The sequence below is a fragment of the Kogia breviceps genome, chromosome 5 (assembly GCF_026419965.1).
Source record: "Kogia breviceps isolate mKogBre1 chromosome 5, mKogBre1 haplotype 1, whole genome shotgun sequence".
Lineage (NCBI taxonomy): Eukaryota > Metazoa > Chordata > Mammalia > Artiodactyla > Physeteridae > Kogia > Kogia breviceps.
This window is the reverse complement of record NC_081314.1, coordinates 137946882-137970526: the sequence shown is the minus strand read 5'-3', so window position 1 is coordinate 137970526 and position 23645 is coordinate 137946882. Positions and strand designations below refer to the sequence as shown.

General features: G+C 49.0%; 1 protein-coding gene across 1 annotated transcript; it reads right to left on the bottom strand.

Moving 5' to 3' along the window:
- Positions 1-14891: 14891 nt before the first annotated feature.
- Positions 14892-17147, bottom strand: OLIG1 (oligodendrocyte transcription factor 1). Its single transcript, XM_059064482.2, has one exon. It carries the CDS (start codon positions 17024-17026, stop codon positions 16214-16216), a length of 813 nt encoding a protein of 270 aa, XP_058920465.1. The 5' UTR covers positions 17027-17147; the 3' UTR covers positions 14892-16213.
- Positions 17148-23645: the final 6498 nt, after the last annotated feature.

The window sequence follows — 23645 nt, the reverse complement described above, 5'->3', positions numbered from 1 at the left end:
GGGAGAGGCAAGATAGGGATAGGGGATTAAGAGGTACAAACTATCATGTATAAAATAAGCTACAAAGATATATTGTAGAATACAGGGAATATAGCCAATATTTTATAATAACTGTAAATGGAGTATATGCTTTAAAAACTGTGAATCACTATACTGTATACCTGTAGCTTCTATAATATTGTACATCAACTAAGCTTCAATTAAAAAAAAAAGTTAAGCCTCAAGAAAAGGGAGACAGCTGAAAAGTAAAAATTAGAAAATTGGCACTAACTTCCTTGCTGCCCCCTCCTTCCCTCCTTTTTCTCCTTCTTTTTTCGTTTATCAACCCTATGATGAGGCAGCGTGGCTTCCTACCCGACCCTGGGAGTATTTCAGCTGTTGTAGGCCGAACCTATTTTAGAAATTCCCAGGGCAATTCCTTGAATACAGGTCCTCAAATCAGAAGAGGCCCCTATCCTCACCCTTCTTCGTGGAGTTGAGATAATTGTGTAGGGGCTTGGGGAAGCCCGAGTTTTGCTTTATGGAAAAAAAGGAACCCATAATTTGTATATCCTCTCTCTCAGCCAAACCCCCAAAATACCTCGCCTTCTGCAGGCCACAGGAAATCTGTGTATTCCAGGTTACTTTGAACTGGAAGCCTCGGTAAATAAGATCCAAGATTGACTTGATGAATTTGATCCAATACGGAAGAATGTTAAATTAAAAAAAAAAAAAATTCAAGCAGAACTTAACTGTTGAAGAACCAGACTGAATTTACAGTTTAACAAAACAGTGTTTTCCCAGAAAATCAGTCAGAAAGTTGAAATGAGGATGGAGGTTTTGGTATTTGTCAATATCACCTTGGCGTATGTAACTAATGTTGCCTATTTACCTGTCAACGTGGGGATGATTTCATAAGCTCTTTGAAAACACAATTCAAAGGGATTGGCTTTCTCAGCACTGGTCAGCTTGCTCATTTAGAGCGTGGGTCGGAAGCCCAAAGACCTCAAAGACCAGGTGAGGCGCTGGGGTAACACAGAAGGGAATGGTGGAGACCATGGCTTAGGAAGGCCATCCTTACTCGGCTCTAACTCACTGGGCCTGCAGGAGCTGGGCTAGTATGCTTGTATCTTTCCATTTTTCCAGAGAAATTCAAATTCTGGATTTTTACGTAAAATTTCCTGATTTTCAAATGTCAACAACTTCTAATTCATTTTAAACAAACAAACAAACAGCACATATCTGTAGCTGCCCTCACGCCTCAAGCCACCACTGGTTTAGAGACTAGTGAAGACTTATAGGCAGAAAAGTCACTGAAATCAAACCCTTTGAATTCAAGACATTCCACACCTTCCCCTAATCATTCTCAATCAGGTGTGCTCACCTGTGGAGTTCTAAAACCCACATATAAGACCTGCCTCCATCCTGGACTAAAATTCTTTGGGTATGGAAATTAGTTGTGCATGTGTTTCATTTTTTTTTTAAATTATTGTTTATCGTGGTAAAATATCCATCACAAAATTTACTATTTTAACCACTTTTAAGTGTACAGTTCAGCGGCTTTGAGTACATTCATGGTGGCGTGCAATTGTCCACCATCCATCCTGACTTTTTCATATTCCCAAACTGAAATTCTGTATCCACTAAACAATTCCCATTCCCACCACCCCCAGCCGCCAACAACTACCATTCTACTTTCTGTCTCTATGAATTTGACTAAATCTAGGTACCTCGTGTGAGTGGAATTGTACAATATTGTGCCTGGCTTCTTTCACTAAGTATAATGTTTTTAAGATTCATCCAAGTTGTATGTATCAGAATTTCCTTCCTTTTTATGGCTGAATACTATTTCATTGTGTGTACGTGTGTGTGTGTATAAATATATAGACCACATTTTGTTTATCCAGTCATCCACGGATAGACACTTGGGTGACTTTCACCCTTTGGCTATTGTGAACAGTGCTGCTATGAGCATAAGTGTACACGTATCTGTTCAAGTTCCTGCTTTCAATTCTGGACATGCCAGTTTTTTGTTTGTTTGTTTTCCGGTACGCGGACCTCTCACTGTCGTGGCCTCTCCCGTTGCGGAGCACGGGTTCCGGACGCGCAGGCTCAGCGGCCACGGCTCACGGGCCCAGCCGCTCCGCGGCATGTGGGATCTTCCCGGACCGGGGCACGAACCCGCGTCCCCTGCATCGGCAGGCGGACTGTCAACCGCTGCGCCACCAGGGAAGCCCTGGACATGCCTGTTTTTAAAGGTCCACTGATGATTCAGCTGAGTGCCCCTGTTTTAGAACTACTCTCTTACCTGGTGGCAGCCAGTCTCCTATCTGCCCTGTATTTCAGCCAGAGCACCTGTTATATCACGTCACCCGATTGTTATAGGTAAATAGCTAGTCTGCATTCTTGACTCTGGTTAACCTAGCAGATAAGGAATTAATGGAAGGAGATTGGCTGGCTTATTGCATCAATGAGGAGGCTGAGAAAATGGGTTCAAGGGTAACTGGGACAAGCAATGTCCTGCCACAAGAACAGTCTGCTCTAGATGCCACTGCCGTCACCATTGTCGTCGGACACTTGCTGCTGCCCCGGCTGGATTCCCCCCACCGGACTCTGGCCCGGACAGCATTTACCATTCCAGCTTCCACGCCACTGGATACGTGAGTCAGTTGTGGCCACCACAAGTACACCCTAACAACCCCCCCACCTGTCTCAGCCTCACATTCAGCGTCTTTTGCAGGGGGATCAGATTGGCCTCACTTAGATCGTAAGCCCAAGCTCTGGGCGCCCAGGATTGGGGGGAGGGAACAAACGCGACCGAACTTTGGCTTCCTGAGTGGTAGTGGCGGTCCTACCTTCCATGTGGCTGGGGATTCGGCCCCAACAGGAAGAGGATTCGTAAGCGCTGGTGCGCTGGCGCTGGCTGTACCCGCTCGCCAGAACCCGGGTACACTGCCTTTCTTCCCAGCTGCACGTTCCGGGGCATCACATCAGCAGCTTGGAACTGGCCATGGGTGATGGGAGTGTTGACACCGTGGAAATGAGCAAACGTTCCAGATCGGGCCTTTGTTTTCCCTTCAGAGAGTCAGTTCATATGCCAGATAGCCAAAGTGACAGAGGTCAACTATCCCGGGAAAATAATCAGTGATTTCTGCAAATTAGAGGATTGAACCGAGTTGAAGGAAGGAAGGAGAGAGAAAGAGACCGCACACAAAGTCTGGGTATAGTTCTGCAGGTGTAAAGGCAGCTTAGGAGCAGTGCCATCCAAGAGAAATATCCTTCAAGCCACAGATGTATTTATTTATTGAAAGGCAGAGATGCAGGGCTGGCAAAACAGAAAATAAAAGGAGAAACTCACAAGCCTATCACTTGTCCTTATTCATTTTAGTTTCCAAGTGTCTCCTTGCATTCAGACTAAACACTGTCTGTCTTTGTTTTTTTGCGGTACGCGGGCCTCTCACTGCGGTGGCCTCTCCCGCTGCGGAGCACAGGCTCCGGACGCGCAGGCTCAGCGGCCACGGCTCACGGGCCCAGCCGCTCTGCGCACGTGGGATCTTCCCGGACCGGGGCACGAACCCGTGTCCCCTGCATCGGCAGGCGGACTCTCAACCACTGCGCCACCAGGGAAGCCCAGCCCTAAACACTGTCTTTTAATGCCCACACCTAACCTGGTACTTTTTATATTTTTGAATACCCAGACTTAATCTTATATTTTTTATTTTCTCCTCTACACATATAGATATATATATAATTGGAAACTTTCTAGTCACCACTTTAAAAGAAAAGAAAGGTAAAATTAATTTTAACAGTATGTCTTATTTAGCCAGTGTGTCCAGAATATTATCCTTTAAGCATGTAATCAATACAAAAATTGTTAAAGAGATAGTTTACATTCTTTTCTTCACACTAAGCCTTCAAATCCAGTGTGTATTTTATACTTACAGCACATCTCAGTTCAGGCTAGCCACATTTCAAGTGCTCAATAGCTGTATGTGTCCACTGGCTGCCCTATTGAACAATGCAGGCTTAGAGCAGTTCAAGAATGGCCACGGTCTTCAAACCCTCTCCCAGTGGTAGCTTGCAAGGAACAGATTCTGTTCTTCTCTTACAGATGTGGAAAATCAGAAATCCCAAGGTTGCATAAAAGTGAGTTATGTATTTGCCATTTGAATCGGTTGATTTGGATAGGTAGTGGGTCAATTCATACAGATCTTTCTTATGCACTAATTATAAATATTGCAGAAAATATCGACATAACTTTGAAAACTTATGCATGCATGAACTGAGGTCAGAGGGGGTGAGGAGACAGGACAGCTGAGGTCCCTCGTGTGAGCAAAGATATCAAAGGATTCTTAAAGCCTTTCCAGACTGGTTCTCCCCTTGCTCCAAAATGTATCTACAATATACACCTGCCAAGGGAAAGTCTAGACCCTGTTTATCTCACAGAAACAGGCACTCTCATATATTGTTGGCAGGTGTGTTAACTTTGGAGGGGTAATTTGATAAACAGCTATTGACACTTTAAATGTGCAAACCCTCTGGCATGAGTGTTTTTCTAAGAATAATCTTAGGAAGGTCCTATACACATGCAGAGATCTATGAGCAAAGATGTTCATTCAGATATTGAGAACAGCCAAATTGTACATCCCTGAGGACTGGGGCAGTGAGTTATAGCTTGTCCTTTCTGTGGAACTCTCAGCAACCATTGAAAATGAGACCTGTATTTATTTATTCGTAAATTATTGATAACTGACGTGGAAAGGAAGCCACAGTATATACAGAAACACAGAAAGGGAAAAGCCAGTTGCAAAACAATCTGAATAATAAACCATTTTTGTAAGAAAGAAAAAAAATTTTTTTTCTGTATAAGTATGGAAAAAAATTTTGGAAAAAATATGATCAGGTCATCTGAGGACGTGGGGTTATAGTAGAAACCTTTAGGCTGGACTTTTACTTTTTACTTTATATCAATTGATAATGTTTGAAATGTTATAATGATCTTGTATTTTTTTCTATAATCATAAAAAGATATCAAATACAAAGAGACACACGGACATATGTCAAAATAAAAGTACCCAGTGCAGTCAAGGCTATGAGGACACACGTTCTCAGGACCTGCGGGTGGGAGAGTAAATTGGTCCTACCTTCCTGGAGGGACCTATTTTCCAAATGTAGTCAAAGCCTGACCAATGGGGGCTTCCCTGGTGGCGCAGTGGTTGAGAGTCCGCCTGCAGGGGACACGGGTTCGTGTCCTGGTCCGGGAAGATCCCACGTGCCGCGGAGCGGCTGGGCCCGTGAGCCGTGGCCGCAGAGCCTGTGCGTCCGGAGCCTGTGCTCCGCAACGGGAGAGGCCACAACAGTGAGAGGCCCGTGTACTGCACACACACACACAAAGCCTGACCAATGTGATAACTTTCAATGTGGTTACTTCACGTCTAGAAATTTATCCTAGGATAAACTGAGAGTGGGCACACAGATGTATGTACACAACGTTCACTACTGTGTGACTTACAGTAGTAAAACATTGAAGGGGAGAGTGAAATGTCCATTTATAGGGAGGTACTTCAATAAATGACAGGACAGCATACAGTAGGATCCAGGTTAAATGGTGACACGGGAACATATTTTTGGCATAGAAAGCTGTCCGCAATCTATTGTGAAAGGAATAAAGCAGGTTACAAGACAGTCTGTCTAGTTTAACTCTGATCTGTTTCGTATGTTTGACTATGTGTGCAGAGAAGAAAATCTGTAACAATCTATGCCGCAGGAGTGTTAGCAGCGGTTTTCTCAGAGCGGGGAGATAATAGACAATTCCTATTTTCTTCTGTATTCTTTTTGAAATGGTCTAATTTATTTACCATGAGTATATCTAAGTAATAAAGGTCTCTCTTTAAAAAATTGCCATAGAAGCCAGTTCCAAAGTCTCCCTCTCTGTTTCTCTCACAACAGTTCCAAAGTAGAAATAGTAAAATAGTCATCCTGGCATCCCTGATATATGCAGGCTTTTTATAAGGCTGGGTAGGGCAGCTTGACCAGGACCCAGTGTCTGCAAATCTTGTTTCAAAGGCTTTTTAACACACTGTTTTAGTTGCTGAATCAGGGAAGGTCATTTGAATGACCAAGTATTTAACAAATTCTCCTAAGGGGGAGGGGTCTTTTCCAATTCTGGTTTTTTTTTTTTTTTTTTAATTTAAAAATGAACGTAAACGTTTAGAGTTTTTCCTTTGGAGGGGGGATCGGTCCAGTTGAAGAGGCTACTGAGTGTAATTGATTATTCCTGCATGCAGTTAAACGAGGCACCCCTCTTTTGAAAAGCCACAGCAAGCATTTTTCAAATGAATAGATTGAGTTAAAAAATCTGACATGTACAATATTTACGACATTCCGAAAACTTTCAGACAACAACAAGGACAGCGGGAAAGGTGGGCTACCTATTCCTTGCCTCGGTGAACCATCTCCCCAGGGTTAAGATTTTGGTGTGAGGGACAGCAGTGTGCGAGCATCAGCCATTGCTCAGAAAACAAAGCCCTTTATTTTACCCAGCTGGGCCTTGGGTGACACGGGACCGTGTTCCAAGCCTCCTTATGTTTAATTGTCAAGTGTGCCCTGATATGGCGACCCCAGGCTCCCTGCATGGAGTCACCAGGCTTCCAGCCCCAGGTGACACCACCACCTGGTGAGGTGAGAGGAGGAAGCCCTGGGCCTGACAGAGGGAGTCCCCTCGTCCCCCAGGGCTTCAGACTTTGAGGCTGGAGGCTGTGCTCAGCAGGGCTGAGCACAGGACACAGCTCACTCCAGCCCCAAGACCTGCCCTCCCTCTTGTTGGGCTGGATTCCCTCCTCTGAACTCTTTTGTCTACCCCAAGCCCTTAGCACAGGCTCGTTGCTAGGTAACATGCCTCGTGAGATGCCCAGTAACCGTGTGGACCACCACTGTTGCTATGCTAGTACTACTACCATTTCGAGGTTCCTTAGAAACACAAACAACTCCAGGCACACTTGGGTCCTCCATCCTGCATCCCTCAGGAGGAGCAGCCCCACCGGTCTCTGCACAAACAGCTGAAGGGAGCAGGGACTGTTCCCTCTGTGGGAAGCACCGAGGCTCCTCGGCCTGCGCTCCCAGGGAGAAGGAGACACGGGCTCCCGGGCTTGTCTACAGTCTTTTTTTTTTTTTTTTTTTTTTTTTGTGGTACGCGGGCCTCACACTGTTGCGGCCTCTCCCATTGCGGAGCGCAGGCTCTGGACGCACAGGCTCAGCGGCCATGGCTCACGGGCCCAGCCGCTCCGCGGCATGTGGGATCTTCCCGGACCGGGACACGAACCCGTGTCCCCTGCATCGGCAGGCGGACTCTCAACCACTGCGCCACCAGGGAAGCCCTTGTCTACAGTCTTGATGGTTCCAGGCGCTCTGCTCACAGGTGTCATTTAATCCCTGAGAGGCAAACACCATTATCACTCCTATTTTACAGATGAGGATATCAAGGCTTAAAGGATTTCCGTATAATGCTGTGCAAGTAACAGAGCTATAGGGAGAGGAAAACTGGGAAGGGAACATTCTGACGCCAGCCAGGTTGCCCGGGGCTGCCCCTTAAGCCCCTGTTATGACCCTGGAATCAGTGGACAGAGAGCCACCTTCAGCATTTGAAGTGCTTCCCTCTAGCCTCCCTGGCCTGGCCCAGGGGAGCAGGGACAGTGGGGAGGCTATGGCCTCATGAGTGACATGGGAATGGCCCTTCCAAGCTGGGAGGGGGCGGGGGGAGGCTTGCCTCCATTGCTGTGTTGGAGGCTGGGAAAAAATCAGTGACACTGATCCTGTCTGTATTTAAACTCTTGATATTTTGCTCATGGAGTTTTGCATCCATTTTGATTTTTAAAAAAATATCACCTTAAACTTTTATTGTGATAACTGAGTTTTGGGCGCCCCCTTAAATTTCGTATCCAAGGAAGTGCTCCATTGGCCTCAACTGAGTCCAGGCGCTACTTGCTTCTCGATGCCCTATTTCCTCCTAAGACCCGAGTAGCAGAAAACAGGTCTAATCTATCTTATTTTACTTTGGGAGACAAGTTTAATTAATCAGAGTATTTTTTTCTGATAATCATTTAATTAATGAGTCTGAAACAAAACATAATTATGATTTAAAATTTGAATATTAATAAGGTCTTCCTCCCTTCCTTCTTTCCTTCCCCCCTTCCCTCCTTCCTTCCTTTCTCATTCTACAAGTATTTCTGATGAGGCAGATTGCTGAACACAGGCTGACACTTGTTCTGGGCACCATTCCCCGAGGCTAGATGTCCACAATCACTATTTGAGAAATAAGTGCGTGTAGGTACCTAGCAGGAAGCCGCTCCCTTGTTGGACAGAGACATGATGGTTGAGTCCTGTCCGGGCGCACAGGGTGCTGGGAGGAGCCCCGGCACCTTCCCGAAGCCCTGTAGGCCTGAGCGCTCCTCGGCCTCCATGTACAGAGATGACTCAGGCAGTGACTTCATTCAGCCAGCCTGCTGTTTATGACCCTCACCACAAACGAATTGATAGTGTTTGGAGCTGTCCTGAGCTGACACTCCGCTGGGACAAAATGACATCCACTCAGCTTGTGGCGATTGTGGCCAAAACAGCTGAAATGTTGTGGCTTCTGAAGAACCCGTTGTCTGCTGGTCAACCGGCAGGCGAAGGAAAATCCAGGGGCCCAGCTCCCTCTGTCTTGGAGAAGCATTCTGGCCCTACAGTAGCAGGGGGTCGTAGCTGGGCTCTTGAGAGCCAACTTGGAAAGACAGAGCCCAGTACAGGGCTCCCTAGGAAAGCCACCGTTGGGCTTGAGCTAGTGCCAGAAGGAGCTGGAGATTTCAGAGCGCAGCTTTGCTCATCAGAAATGGATTTTTACTTGGCACCATCCAATGCTGTCGTGAGCCCTGTTCATGAATTGCAAGAGAAGATGGGAATGATTGAGTGCACACCACTGCTTTCCGGAGGAACTATCAACAGGGTAATAAACATGTAACTCACCTATTTCTAGCCGATGGAAAAAACTGTATGAGTGGCAACGAGAAAAACAACCACCATTCCAATAGGCACCGTGCTAACCATTGACAGGCACTGCCTCTTTAACCCCCCTGTGCGGCGGCTCCCAGGACTAGATCTTGGAGTTGAAGAGCCTGAAGCACCAAGAGTTCAAGTAGCCTCTCCAAGGTCACGTGGCCAGTGAGTAGGGTAACCAGGGGCGAGGTATGACAGGTGGCGAGGCACGAGGCAGTGCATAGTTAAGACCCTACGGGAAGAGAAGAACAGGCGGGTGGACAGGAGACGGGGGAGGAGATTGGTATTTGATTGCGCTGGAGCACAGCACGGGTTCCAGGGCTGGAGGAGATGGGGCGATGAAGGGACTCTCCCCCATCTCTGTCCCTCCCGTGGGCGCGGGTCCGCCCCACTAGCCCCCGTCAGCACATCCCTCCCTCACACGCTCCCTGGGGATGGTTTATGTTTCAGAGCTGACGACTCTCCCTTTGAGTTACTCTGGGTCTTTGTGAGTATAAAATACAAAGGGCATCTCAGAGCCCCTAGAACCATGGATTACACAGTCATGAGTGAATTCAAAAGCTGTCTATTAAATGAGATGCTGTGATGTCCGGTTTTGTTTTGTTCCCTCCACTGGTGATGAGAAAATGGTTGGCTTTGCCTCCTGACTGTAACTGTCTCTGATAAAGTAAAAAGCTATGAAGGGCCAGGACTGCACAGGGAATGATGTGACTAAAACTGCCAGAAGCAAGCAAACCAAACCAAACGATCATAATAACAGCAACAAAATACTCCCTCGGTAGAGAAAATGTTATCGAGTTATCTTCAAGATTTTCTTCAAGGATTCTGCTTCGGCTCAACTCTGCATTTTAAGATTTGAATTGGAGGACACCTAGTGATCACTACCTTCAAAGCTTTTGTTTTGCTTTTTGGTTTTTTGCCTGAACACCAGCAGGACCAGGGAAACACCGTCTTGATGGTGCAGGCTGCGTGAGGTCTGCCTTCTGGCCCACCCACGATCCCTGATATTTCACTACCGTCCTTCCTCATAGCAGCCAGATCTGGCAACGTTGGAAATTAAAAAAAAAAAAAAAAAAAAAAAAAAAAGTGGAACAAATGAAACAAACAAAAAAACTAGAAGTGAAATATCCAACATAACCACACCGATCTCAGGGCATTTCTGACTCAAGAAAGAGGAGGCATTAGTTGCAGCGTCTATTCACTGTGTGCGGGGACGTGTTGAACCTCAACTTCACATTGATTAGACGCCTTCTGAGAGTATCAACCACAGCCAGACCTGGGCCCAGAGGAGTAGAGGTGGGTGGGATTGCTGACCTTGAGAACGGAGGATGAGGAAAGAAACCTAGGGAGGGCTCTCCCTCCCCCAGACAAAGCCTCATTTCTTTCAGTGTCTGGTTCCATGACTTTCTTTAACTGGCCTCAGCTTCCTTAGTTTCTACCTTTTCACGCTTCTGTTTTCTCATCTGTGAAATGGGGTAATAGTAGCGCCTACATAATGAAGTCGTGCACGTGGAATGCTCAGAACACTGCTTGGTACCTGATAAACGCAATGCTAGCTGTTGTCAATGTCAAGAACATTTTTTTTTTTTTTTTTTTTTTTTTTTTTGCGGTATGCGGGCCTCTCACTGTGGTGGCCTCTCCCGTTGCGGAGCACAGGCTCCGGACACGCAGGCCTAGCGGCCATGGCTCACGGGCTGAGTTGCTCCGCGGCATGTGGGATCTTCCCGGACCGGGGCACGAACCCGTGTCTCCTGCATCGGCAGGCGGATTCTCAACCACTGCGCCACCAGGGAAGCCCGTCAAGAACATTTTTATTCCTACTGATGCTGCTCTACCATTCCCACTACCAGCTGCTCCACTTTCCCACCTGCCTGCTTCCAGGCGAGGTGGCTTTTCTCTCCCTCACTCTCACCACTGATGCGTTCGCATCTGATCTTTTTATTCTGGAGTCTCCTGGCTGTATAACTTTGGCATCCTCTAAGGAGTTACCCCTATTACTTAGAAGCATCTGGGACACAAGAGCCCTTCTGGATCCCAGTGCTGGGGCCGATGGTGAGCACTTGTCTCTCAGCCCCATCCATTGTCTACCTCTGGCTGGTGTTCCACGCGCGGGGCCCCCATCGGGGTGCCCGTTCCCTATCCTGGGGTTTGGCGGCAGCCAGCACTTAACTGCCGAGCTGCCTCTTGGAGAAACATTCGCGTCCAGGAAAAACACTCGGCAAAAGGTATGCCCACAGCGTTGAGAAAATCAGGGTGCATCAGGGTGAGAACACTACATGTCACCAGGGAAACACTCAAAGGTAGCCCCCAAAGTGGAAGCCCCTAAGACACCGCTTTCCCCTCTGCCCTGCCGCCCTTGTCCGTCAGCCGTCTATTCCTTTGCCTTCCCCGTCACCAATCTGGGCCTCCCTCGGGGCTTGGGACAAGGCTGCTGGACAAAGTTCAGGTGACTAAACTGCAGCCAGGTCACCTGGCAGGGGACTGGCCCCGAGTCTGCCTCTCCTGGTTGCTACTCGCAGGGGCAGACGGAGGGCTGAGCGCAGAGGCTGGATGGGGCCAGGGGCCAGCGGTTTTCCCGGGGGGGGGGCAGGAAGGCTGTGGTCAACCCCTGCCGGGATTCCTGTTTCCAGGAGACTCCAGTCCCACCAGGAGAAACCAAGGAAGCAGCTTTTGCCTCTTCAGAGCGGGTACTGGACCCTGGCATCGCTGACTCTGACTCCCCGGGGACCTCGGGCGTGCTCATGAACTTCCTGAGCCACAGTTGCCTTATTCGGTAGGGAGGAGGGGGGGGAAGATAGCCCCTAGGGTCTCTTGCCCCACCGGCATTCTGTGGGGCTCAGAGATGATCTGGCATCTGTGGCCTTTGTCCCGGGGCAGTCGTGCACTGTGCTCTGTGGTCATTGAGGAGAGCTGAGTGTGAAGGAGAAATCACTCCCTTGGCTTGGTGCCCCCAAGCATCAAGCAGCCTGTAATGTTTAAGGACTTGGTTGTCCGGAACTCAGAGTCTGAGCTCTGGCCTGTCAACATCGGCCGGAGGCAAAGGGGAAAGTTTTTAATGGAGGGGCCGATTCCACACGAGCAAGAAAGAATGTGGCTTAATTTCTGATCAGGCATTTTAGCTTTTATGCTGGGCTTAGTTTAAAAGGACAGGATGGAAACTGCTTGAAGAAGTCATTTGCAACATCTCCATAAATAAAGAGGCCAGTTTAGGTCTTGAGGAGTAATTTGCTACTCTGTTTTCACATCTTATATTTGGTAGGAGAAGCTGGACCCTGCTCGCGAACAGTATTTCCCTACAACTAAAAGTCGCTTGACAAAAGTGAGTCTGCGTGTTAGAAAAACATGACATTTTTCAATCTGTGGTTTCTTGAGCCTCCTTCAGTGAAGGTGGCAATCTTCTTATTGCTATATATGAGTGTGCAAAAGAGGGAAGGGGCAGTGAGCTAGCAAGAAAATGCCTTCTGGAGGAAATGCATTTTCCCAATAGATGTGCTGTATGCCGTGGTGAGAAAAAGCTCTTCCCAACCATCACCTCGTTCTTAGCAAGTTCATAATGTGTACTTGTGGGGCAGAAAGAGAAGTCCTTCTTCTGGCTGGCTTCCTTTATGGCCTATGAGGTCTAGCTAGCAGGCTAAGACTCTGAGTATTGACTGCCAGCTTGGACCCAGCCTCACCTGCATAGCTGGGAAGTCAGCAAAGACTAGATGGGTGACCCTGAACCAGATGGGCGACATGGAAGCACTGTGGTTAATAATCTGAACTTTGGTAAAGTGAAATACTTCCCATACTTGGGGTGGAGCCTCTTTCTTGATGGGGACACTTACCTTCTAAGTTATACATTTTACAAGGGTGTATTTTCGTACCTGGTGTAATCAGTTTCCCTTGGAGGAGAACACCTCCAAACAGACCATCACTACAGGCTACGGAAATCCCACAGTGCACTTAATCTGCTCTCTGTCTACTGACTGAGTGCTCACCTGGCCTCCCGCACATATAACAACATAATTTCTCAGGGCCCTGTGTATTTTCCCCTTAGATTCTGTTGTTCACTCTCGTCTCTGGGATCACAAATTGGTGGTTGGCTGGATGCAGGGAACTTTTTCGGCGTTGAGCCACATCTTTCTTTCCATCGTGCTTCTGAAGCCTGCTGAACCTTTCTCAAGGAGCCTGTCTCACACCCTCTCTGCTTTCCCAACCGCTTCCAAGACCAGCTTAAACTTGTTCCTTCTGCAAAAAGCCTGCCTGCAGATTTCAAAAAGCAACTCCTTGCTCTACAGCATACTTGTCTACACTTAAATATTGTGCCTGCAGAATATGCTACCCTCCCATAGACATATGTTCAGAGGTCTAACTTTGCATTTGGGACACCGTATATAATTGCCTTTTATTCTACAGGACTGCTGAATGCCCTCTGATGCTATTTTTCAGGATGTAAATTCCTTACAAGGAGGGGATCTGCTAATCTTGCTTGGCACATGGGCCGATAAGATGCTACATGCAGGCAGATAACTTAAATACTTTGATGATACTCAAAATAGCCCTGCATATTCTTGTGAAATTCACTTGTAATCTTTAGTGGTTCTGGAAAGCCTGATAGGTTGTGATTTTTCTCCGTTAAATAAAGAAAGCACATGTAGTGTTACCTTTCCTGTAAGGCACTGGTACTTGCTCCAGTTTATAAGTAGAGACAGGAGGGAGACCGCCCATCCCTTTTCTGCCCTATAGCTTTCTGCTTCTTTTAGAGATGGTTTTCAAAATGAGGATGGCATCTAGGTGATATAGTCGGGACTATCGGAGGAATTGTTTATTTCTAATATCCTAGAAATATTTTTTTTCAGGGGCGACCTGATTTGGTTTTGATTTACTTGTTCATTTTGTTTCTGTCCATTGTCAAGATGCAAGGTAAGCAAAGACAGCTGTTAAATACACAGAAGGCCACAATTCAAATTTAGTTATAATAGAAGCCTGTGAATTTTCTGATGGCAGAGTCAGGAAGAATGAGGAATTCTTCCCCGAAATGGGTTGGTGCACAGCACTACTTTCCCTCAAGTCCTCTCCTGCCCCTCCCCTTGAGTAAATAGACACTTAGCCAGGATGGTAGGCAAGGCAGTTCCATCTGGCCTGCACTCCTTCCCTCCAATCCCTTCTGTGTTCCCAAAGTGAATGCTCATTTTTCCTAAATGTATACATGCTTCGCATTAACCAATGTGGATAAAATTGAGTAAATCACCTTATCTGGCCTTTCTTTAATTTCCCACAGGTTAAAGGGGACACTATTTCTCCCCTATGATCCCCTACCTTTACATGTGGTTGTGTTTCATTAATAACTATGAATATTTAACTATTGCATGTGAGCAAGTCCGCATTCCAAATTCTTTGTATCATCACCAGGCAGAAGAGGTTTCTTCACTTGTTAGAATCAAATGATGTCCAAGGTCATAATTTCCTGGGAGACAACTCCAACCTGATTTAAATGATGGGGGGAAAGCTCATAGCCACGAGATACTGTTTAAGCTTCTGTCCACTAAGACAGAGAAAGGTAGGTTTCTGAGACATATGATGAGATAGAAAATAATTTTATCATAAATGTATCTCATAGCCCATTTTTCAGACTGTAGTGTAAAAAGACCCTCCCCACCCCACCCCCAGCTCGGCTAAGAACGAATTCCTGGAATTCCTCCCTCCCTCCTATCACCCACCCATTCACCTGCGATGCCTGAACTTGACCTACAGTTGACTCCATTGGATTATTTTACAAATCAGGAAGTCAGGTTTAAAGATTTTGAGCCGCGTCATTTAATTATTACCCTTCATCCTGAGGTTCTGGATCCACCAGGGCACCGTACACTTTTATTAACAAACAAATCAGGCGGAAAATATAAGGGTTTTACATGTTTATTTTGTCGATTCTTCACAGCGCAACGAAACAAAGTTAGAGAAAAAAATAAAATGCCAGTTAAATTCGGCTACTACCAATAACCAAAAACCTTAAACATAAAATCCAAAGCAAGCTTCTGAAAGATCATAAAATCATCTTGGGTGGAGTAATTTGTTAACGTCTGCAACAGGTCAGGGTACTGATCGTTCTTCACTCGCACCGCGCCCAGATGACCCGCCCCACGCGCTGGTCCAAGACCTCTTACGTGAAGGGACAGCGCAGAAAACGCCACCCCGCCGTCGCCACCGCAGCGGGGCCCCTCCGAGCAGCCTGCGGTGTGAGGCTCCCGGTCCCCCTCCGTGTCTTTTAACGAGGCAGAACAGATCGTGCTTTCTGACAGGACGGCAACGGCGAAACGCACTGTTACCTAATTTTTAGGACGCCGGGAGCCCCTTCTGCGGGGGAAAGGTGGTTGTTTTCAAGCAAGCTCAGATGGTGGTTACGCTACCTCTGGGGAAGGGGGTACAAAACGATGAATCTTGAGTTCTAAACTGCCCTTCTAAGAAGACCCCAGGATTGCAAAGCGAATAATCGCAACAAAACACACGGTTATGCGATTATCAAAAGCTGCACTGTAATCGTCGGGGTTCTAAAGCGGACTTCCCAACCCAGCACACCCATCGACCCGAGACTTGTCGTCGCCCCCTCCCGTGGCACCGCGATGCCACCCGTCCAGCCGCAGAGGCTCGGTCCGTCTGCTACGCCCGAGACCTTCTGCCCCGACTAAGTGGTCTCTCTCGGCTTTCTGGGGCCGGGCAGCCTCCTCTAACAGGGGCTGGCTGCTGGGAACAAGGGCGCCTATGACCTCTGGCCGAGGAGAAGAAAACACCGCCACCCCACCCCCGCCCTCCGAGAGCAGCCCCCCTTGGTCCCCTCGGGCCTGGCCTGCCGCCGCACCCCGGGCTAGCATGGCGCCCTGAAGTCCACATCACCCCCTGCGAAGTGCACGACTCCAGGAGCCGGGAGAGACAAGCGCCGGGTGACAGTGGCAGTGAGGGTGCGCACTTGCTGCGCAAAGCAGCTGGAATCCACCCAGAAGCCCCAAGAGCCCCGAGGCTCTATCGAACATCCGCTCGGGTCACTTTAATTTCCCCGGGGTGGGGGCGGGGAGGGGGACGCCCAGCAGTCCCTTTCTCTGGGCGAGAAAGTTCGAAATGCCCTCTTTGCTCGGCCCTGCTCTCGCGGGGCGCCGGGCGCGGGGACGCGTAGAAGCTGGGCGGCGGGAGGCCGGGCCGAGGTCGCGCCCCAGGCCCGGGCCAGCCCTCACTTGGAGAACTGCGCCTGCACCGCGGCCAGGCCCAGGCCTGCCGGGACGAGGTGCGGGAACTTGCAGACGGCGCAGGTGCAGAGGCCGGGGCTGCCCGCGCCGCCGCCCGGGCCGCCGCCGGGGAGCGCGAACTGGCCGCACGGCGGCTCCTCGAGCGCCAGCGACAGGTACTTGGCCGGGCGCAGCGCGTCGGGCGGCCCCACGGCGCCGGGCGCCAGCAGCACTGAGCCCGGCGCTGCGGCGAGCAGAGGCAGGCCGGCCAGCAGCAGGCGCGGTGCAGCGGGCCCCGCGCCCTCGCCGAGCGCGCGGCGCAGCTCCTGCAGCGAACTGCCCAGCAGCAGGATGTAGTTGCGGGCGAGCAGCAGCGTCGCGATCTTGGAGAGCTTGCGGCCCGGCGCAGCCTGGCAGTGCGCCGCCGAGTAGGGCAGAATGACCTCGCGCAGCGCGTCCATGGCCAGGTTCAGGTCCTGCATGCGCTTCCGCTCTCGGCTGTTGATCTTGCGCCGCAGCTGCTGTTGCTGCTCCTCCTTGGCGTCTGCCCGGGAGCCGCCGCCCGCGTGCGCGCCCGGCCCGGATCCCGTGCCCGGCGGCTCGGCGGGCGCCTCCGGCTTCTCGCGCGCTGCCTTGGGGAGAAGGGGGGCCGTCGTGGAGGAGGAGGAGGAAGTGGAGGAAGAGGAGGAGGAGGGCGGCTGCCGGTAGCCCACTAGCTCATACAGGGAGGCCCCGAGCTGCACGTCTCCCGGCCGCTGTGGCCGCAGCATGGTCGCAGGGGCCACGTTCACGCGCGCCTGGGAAACCGCATAATACATCTGGGGGACGGTGGGGAGGGCCGAAGCGCCCCTCAGGAACGCCCCGGGGTGGACCTTTCAGCAGGCCGCCCCTCCCCGCAGACCTGCGCGCGGGGAGCGGATGGCAGGGCAGTAGCCCGCGCCCAACCCCTTTAAACCCGGCTTGGGAACCTGAGGGGTCGCGGGCTGCTGGGCGCAGCCAATGGGGGCGCGAGGTCCGGCGCAGGCGCGTGCTCATTGGCCACCCGCTCCTCAGGCCGGCGCGGAGGTACCGCTGGCACCGCTTAAGGACATGATTGTGAGCGCCCCGTGGAGAATCACAGGACAGGCCTCCGGGAGGGAGGGAAGGAGGGAGGGACGCGCCTTTTCGGGTGGAGTGCGGCTGTTCTTGGAGGACCGGTGGCATGGTGAGGCTAACACTCCTGCGCCTACCTCCTAATACCCTCTGCCTCTACTTTTTGGGATACATATGCATATTGGTTTGTTTTAAATTGTGGTCCAATACGCATAACTTAATGTACCATCTTAACCGCTTATTAGTGTACAGTTCAGTAGTGTTAAGTGCATTGCCGTGCATCCAACCCGCAGAAGTCTTAGTCTTGCAAAACTGAAACTCTGTACTCATTAAACAATTCCCCATCCTCCCTGCTACTCCTGGCAACCCTTATTCTTCTATGAATCCGACTACTCTAGGTGCCTCATATAAGTGGAATCATATTGTATTTATCTTCTAGTGACCAGCTTATTTCGTTTAGCATAATGTCCTCGATGTTCATTCATGCTTTAGCATGTGTCAGGATTTTGTTTCTTTTCCAGGCTGAATAATATTCCATTCTATGTATACACCTCGTTTTGTTTATCCAGTTCTCTATAGATGGACACCTGGTTTGCTTCCACCTTTTGGCCATTGTGAATAATGCCGCTGTGAGCGTGGTTGTAACAGGTTTTTAAAAATACGTGATTTCCTGCGAGGTTTGAGAACTAAATTTCTGGGCTCAGGGACCAGTAGCATTAGAATGGTTCCTCCCAGCCTCTCCCTCTTCCTTCTCTCTGATTAAAAGGTCTTTAGGGACTAAGGAGCTTTGGGGGTGGGATTTCTTTGCTCCCCAAAAGAGACATGTATTCATTCTGTCAGTGACTCCACTCTTGCTTAAGTAAAAACTCACATAGAAATTGGCCTTTTAGCAGGAAAACAACAACAACAACAAAATCCAAAAACAGCAACCCACCCACACACTCATATCTGTTCGGGGTGGAACTGAACTTTTCTCTTCCCCAAATAAAGTAGAGATTACTCAGTGACCCTGGAAGTCTTCTATCCCAACACCAGGGCATTCTATTGCAGCTTGTCATTATTCCATGGCCAAACGGCATGGGGAAAAGGACCTTTTGGTATCTGAACCTCTACCATCCAATACAGTAGCCACCAGCTACCGGTGCCTATTAACATTTAATTATTTACAATAAAATCAAGTTATAAGTTGAGTTCCTTGGCTGCACTAGCATTGCTTCAAGTGCTTAGTAGTGGCTCTAGTGGCCATCTATTGGACAGCACAGAGACCATTTCATCATCACAGAGGGTTCTACTGGACAGTGCTGATGCTGACAGCAGCTTAAAGAAAATGAGCTCCTCTACCGTGGTCCCCTTTGGTGTAAGAAGAGGGGTGCTGTTGAAGGTCCTATCATAATGGGGACTGATTTCAGCTCTCAGAGCCCACCGGCCATGCTTGCTGATTTCAGGGCTGCTCGGTTCCGTTTTCTTCCACCAACATTCTCCCCATAGGCTCACTCTGACCTCTGCTTCTGACCTCCAGCTTTGCCTATGACATCCTGCCCAGGCCTCAGGTTCAGCTCCAACATTACTTTCTTCTCAAAGTCTTAGTGATTTCTCATCTTCTTCCTCTCATCACGCTCCGGAGACCATTGATAGCATTTTCCCCATAGCCTAGATTGTGTTATGTGGAGGACATCTCTGCATTGGGTTGTGATTGTTTTGAGTGCGGGAATCATTTGTTCAATTCTTCATCCTCCCAAAGCTTTGCAATGACTGTGTGTCCCGGGGGGTGTCTAAGAATTGGTGTGAAATCTCTACTAGCTCACAGATTCATCCCTGAAATGTGCAAACTCCCAACAGTGCTTTAATCCAAGAGTTTCCCCTAGGTTTCATAGAGAGGGAAGGGGCCTGGTAGGACCCCCTAGCAGGCTGGGGGACTCACTTAAGGAGAGAGGAAGAGACCTCAGCAGGAAGGACCTAAGTCTCCAAGTAGAACTGTATGGGGCAGGAAGGAGAGAGACCAAGGAGATCACCTTGAAAGTTTCAAGTTTTAAGACCTCACTAATCTTTCCCCCTTTTGTTAAAGCATCCTGTTTCCCAAAGCCTTTCAACAGACACTTGCCTTTGATTTTCATGGGAACCCTATGAGCTGGGCATTAAAAAAAACCCTGCCATAGGTGGTGAAACTGAGGCTCCCAGAGGGTGGGAGGGTGGTGGGTTTCTGGGGTTGATAATGTGCCTTCAGACAGGACAGGCAGAGCTGCCCCATCGGTGGCCAGCTTCCAGAATTCTCTCCAGCTGGACCAGGCCTCCAGGAAGCTGAGGAGGGGGCCACGATGGGGATGGTTGGGGACGGGGTGAAAGGATGGATGGAGGGGGGCGGCCTACGCCAAGCCAGTATTGGGGAGTTGATGGGTTTCAGCCATGTCCTAGAAGAGGCGGTTCCCAGCATCCAACCTCCGTGAATCCTGCACAGGCCCCTCTGGCAAAGCTCGCCCCCACCCTGAGGACCCCTCTGTCCCGTAGCTGAGGTGCCAGATTAGGGTGGACCCCAGACACCTCACCCTCTGGCTTCCTCCTCCTCCCGCATCCAAGGTGGGGGTTCCAGGGGCCTTCCTCTGCCAGCAGAAAGGGGACGTGAACGAGAAAGACAGAAGTTCAACCTGGGACAGTGGCCTAAACATCCCCCTCCATAGGCAGGGGTGCCCTGGGAATCAGAGATGGAAACACACATGTTGCTCTTCCCTTCAGAAGGGCCCCTCTTTACTGGAGGTGTCCCTGATGTTTCTCTTTAGCCCTTAACCTCCCCGAATCTCTGTCTTGGGGAAGGAGAACTCCCCTCCCCAGCCCAGGACACTGTCAGTAGGACACTCGGGTCAGTGAGCCCCAGAAGAGGGCTCCAGGTGGCCGTGTGGGCCCAGCATGGGCACAGGATTTGGCGCTTGTTGATGCTGGTGACTTGGATGCCCCTTCTGCTGGACCGGAGCTCCAGCGGCATGCAACGTGTGACAGCTGGCAAGGGCCAGCAAGCCATTATAGCCCCTGGCAGGGGCCCCGTGGGCCGGCTCAAGGGGAACAGCTGCCGTGGCCTCCCACGTTCAGGACATTCTTGGGGCGCAACTTGCATCCACCATAACAACCACTCTTGTCTCTGCCTAAAGGGGTTGTGTGTATGTGTGTGTGTGTGTGTGTGTGTGTGTGTGTTAGTGACTCCTTTCACCCCAAGGAGGTAGGTGTGTCAGGCTTCCTTTTTCTTTCATAGAAACCTAAAACCTCTCCTGACTGTTTCCCCACCCCTGCCGCCCACTCCTGCTTTGGATGGAGAAGCTGGAACTGTTGCAGTGACAGACAACGGGGCCCCGATGTCTTGGTGAGTGTACAGCACCGTCCACCCCCTCCGTAAGAACAGACAGGCTGCAAAGCCCCCCGTGGTCCCCGAAGAGACTGTCTTCTCGCAGAAAGCCAGCTAAGTATAAAAGGTCGTCTTTGCTAAAATGTCCTATTGAAGCTGGCTGGAGTTTAGACCTGTAATGAAAGAACAGAGTTCACTTTAAAGTGCTGTTTTCTTCTAAGAAGAGCAAAATTCTCTGGAAAGTGTCCATTACCCAAGAGGTGTTGAAATTTACACTATCGCTATGAGAAGTGGCCGCCCCATCCAACGTCTGCCCTATATCGACTTCTCCCATCCCATCCACACGTGACTCTTCCTGGAACACAGAAGACAGAGAAGGAGCTGCAGAGAGAGGGGCACTGAGCTCCTTTCTGGGTAGAGGAGAGGAGTAGAGAGAGAAGATGGGGAGGAGGAGGTGACTTATCCTTTGGTGGCGAGTGTTCCTTGATGGAGCAGAGCTCCTTAGACACATTTGGTCCGCTCTCACTTGGGGACCATCTGAACAGACTCTTAAGTCATCGTTTGAAACAGTTCAGATTAAATTAAAAGATTCCTGCTGGAAAAATAAGAAAGAATATGCATTTTGTTCATTTTCAAAAGGGAGTTCAAGTTAATCGAGTTGTTGCGCGCTGACACGATGTTAACAGTTACTTACAATGTTATTTTCAAGCTTTGTCACAGTTGTCCTTCCTTCCAGTGTGGAAGGACAAAGGCAGTACAATGCGGTGGTCCCTCTTCTGGTTAAAACACTACAGATTATCAAATCTAGTGGATGTGTTTTACACATATTATAAGAAGTTTTATTCTATTTTATCTTATTTATTTATTTTGGCTGCACCATACAGCATGTGGGATCTTCCCCAACCAGGGATCGAACCCGCATCCCCTGCAGTAGAAGCACGGAGTCCTAACCACTGGACCACCAGCGAAGTCCTCGGTTTTATTTTTAATAAATGTCATTGGGACCTGATTTTTAATAAAGTTTCCTACTTAAAAATTAGTTCTGAGTCCAGATTCATCCCATGCCACCTTTTCTGTGGAAAAAAGTTAAAAGTAAGAAAAGAAATTAGATAGCATCTGAGGATTTTTTCAGATTTCTTTTTAATAACAAAAGCTTGATTTGGCTCTTTTTTTGAAACCCAGGGTGATGTAACAGAAACAAATTTTTCACTGCTTCTGTGAGTACCAAATGCTGAAATTCTACACGTCACCTAGAGCTCTAGAATAACAGATTTTAATACCTCTCACTGGAGATCTGCAAAGAACTCTTCCTTAAAAGAAACTTCAAATAATCATTGTGGAAAGCCTAGAAAAAGAGAAGTACATCTTTTTGTTTTACAGATGAATGGAGATATTTCCTGCCACATCAAAACTTAAAAGCCTATTGACAGAATTTTAGGCAGAGAAATGGAATATATCTAACAGGGATCCTCTGAGTAAGTATGATAAGAATAACTGCGAATTAAGATATGTAGCACATGCAGCTTGGTGTCTGAAGGGTTGGTTTGGGGCTGAACAAAAATATTCTCGGAGTCTCCTCAAAGTCAGTAGCTGAAGCCAAACGTCCCAAAGGCTTACGCTGACACAATGAAAAGAGACAATTTGCTTGGAAGGCTGTGGCTAATTTATAACACAATGTCCAATGTCATGGTTAGTTTTGTTGCAAAAATTTGGCAGTTTCACCCAGAGTCTCAGGCAGCCTGAAAAGATGCGAGCGATTCTGGCCACGGCATCTCCCGCTTGCTAGATGTTCCAAACGGTTCAAACAAGCCCTTTCATAGAGACGCAGGGCCAAGTGTTCTCAAAGGAATGAGGGAAACAAAGGTGGCTCTGAAGTCATTTCCCCGCACTGGGTCCAGCCATCCGGTTTCACTCTTTCCCCATTGAACGGACAGAATGCAACAGGAAGAGTGCCGATGAAAGGGAACAAACAGGCCGATGTGTTTGGGGAGAGAATGGAGAGAGGCCGGGGCGCTGAGCTGCTAAACTTTCATTCTAGGTTTTCAGAAAGGAGTGAATGATGAATTATAGAAACCTGAAAGGTAATAAAATATGGGTCACTGAAGCGCTGAGGCCAAGTTCCTAAAACACCTGCAGAGACAGAAGGTTCTGGAAGTCAGTGTGGCCCCGCGGTCGCCTAAGCAGACAGGCTGCCCGAGGCACAGAAGGGGACTGTTCAGAACTCACCTGTTGTTTTCCCGTTGGCTTGCAGTCCTTCTCCGTCTGCAAGAGCCAGCGGCTGGATCTGACTCCAGATTAGACCACCGAGGGGGGAGAAAGAAAGGCAGCGTGGAGACTTCCCAGGGTGCAGTTAAGGAGACTGAGCTGGGAGGCCACCTCCGTCCTCTCCTGAAGGCGCTCTGACCTGGAAATATTAACTCCGGTGAAGACATCCACATTAAACATGCAAATCTCCTCCGCTGGAATATTCTAAGGCTTTTCTGCTCAAAGGCTCAGCCTATTTACGTCTTACAAAGCAGAGTCCTGTTGCCTGGATGGTGGATAGGAGCTAGCCTGTAGCCTCCGTGAGACTCATTTGAGCCTCAGTTTCCTCATCTATAAAATGGGAATAATAGTGTTTCTCTCCTAGGGCTGTCATACAGATTAGAAGGAACTATGAGGAAGGTGCCTAGCCCGGAGCCTGGCACCTAGTAGCTGCTTAGTAAAATGATATCAGTAGCTAATATTATTGAGTATTGGCTACATGCCAGGCACCATGGAAGGACACTTATTTTGTGGTTTTCATTCAGACTGAGGTGATGTCCCAGTTTTGTTTGCTTTAAGTGCCTGCTTTCTCTGCACCAGGGATGTGGGGTTTTCTAGCCCCTTCTGTCCCTGTGCTCGCTGAACGCCAGGGATTCTCCACCCACGGGGCTCTGCCTCAGAGACACTTTCCTGAACACACCGAACCAAAATCCATCAACAACTTGCTAAAGAAGCTATATAAACGTGACCTCGGTATAATCGTACAATAT

Excerpts from the sequence above, each read along its gene's own strand:
- OLIG1 (XM_059064482.2), bottom strand. The coding sequence starts at position 17,026 with ATGTATTATGCGGTTTCCCAGGCGCGCGTGAACGTGGCCCCTGCGACC.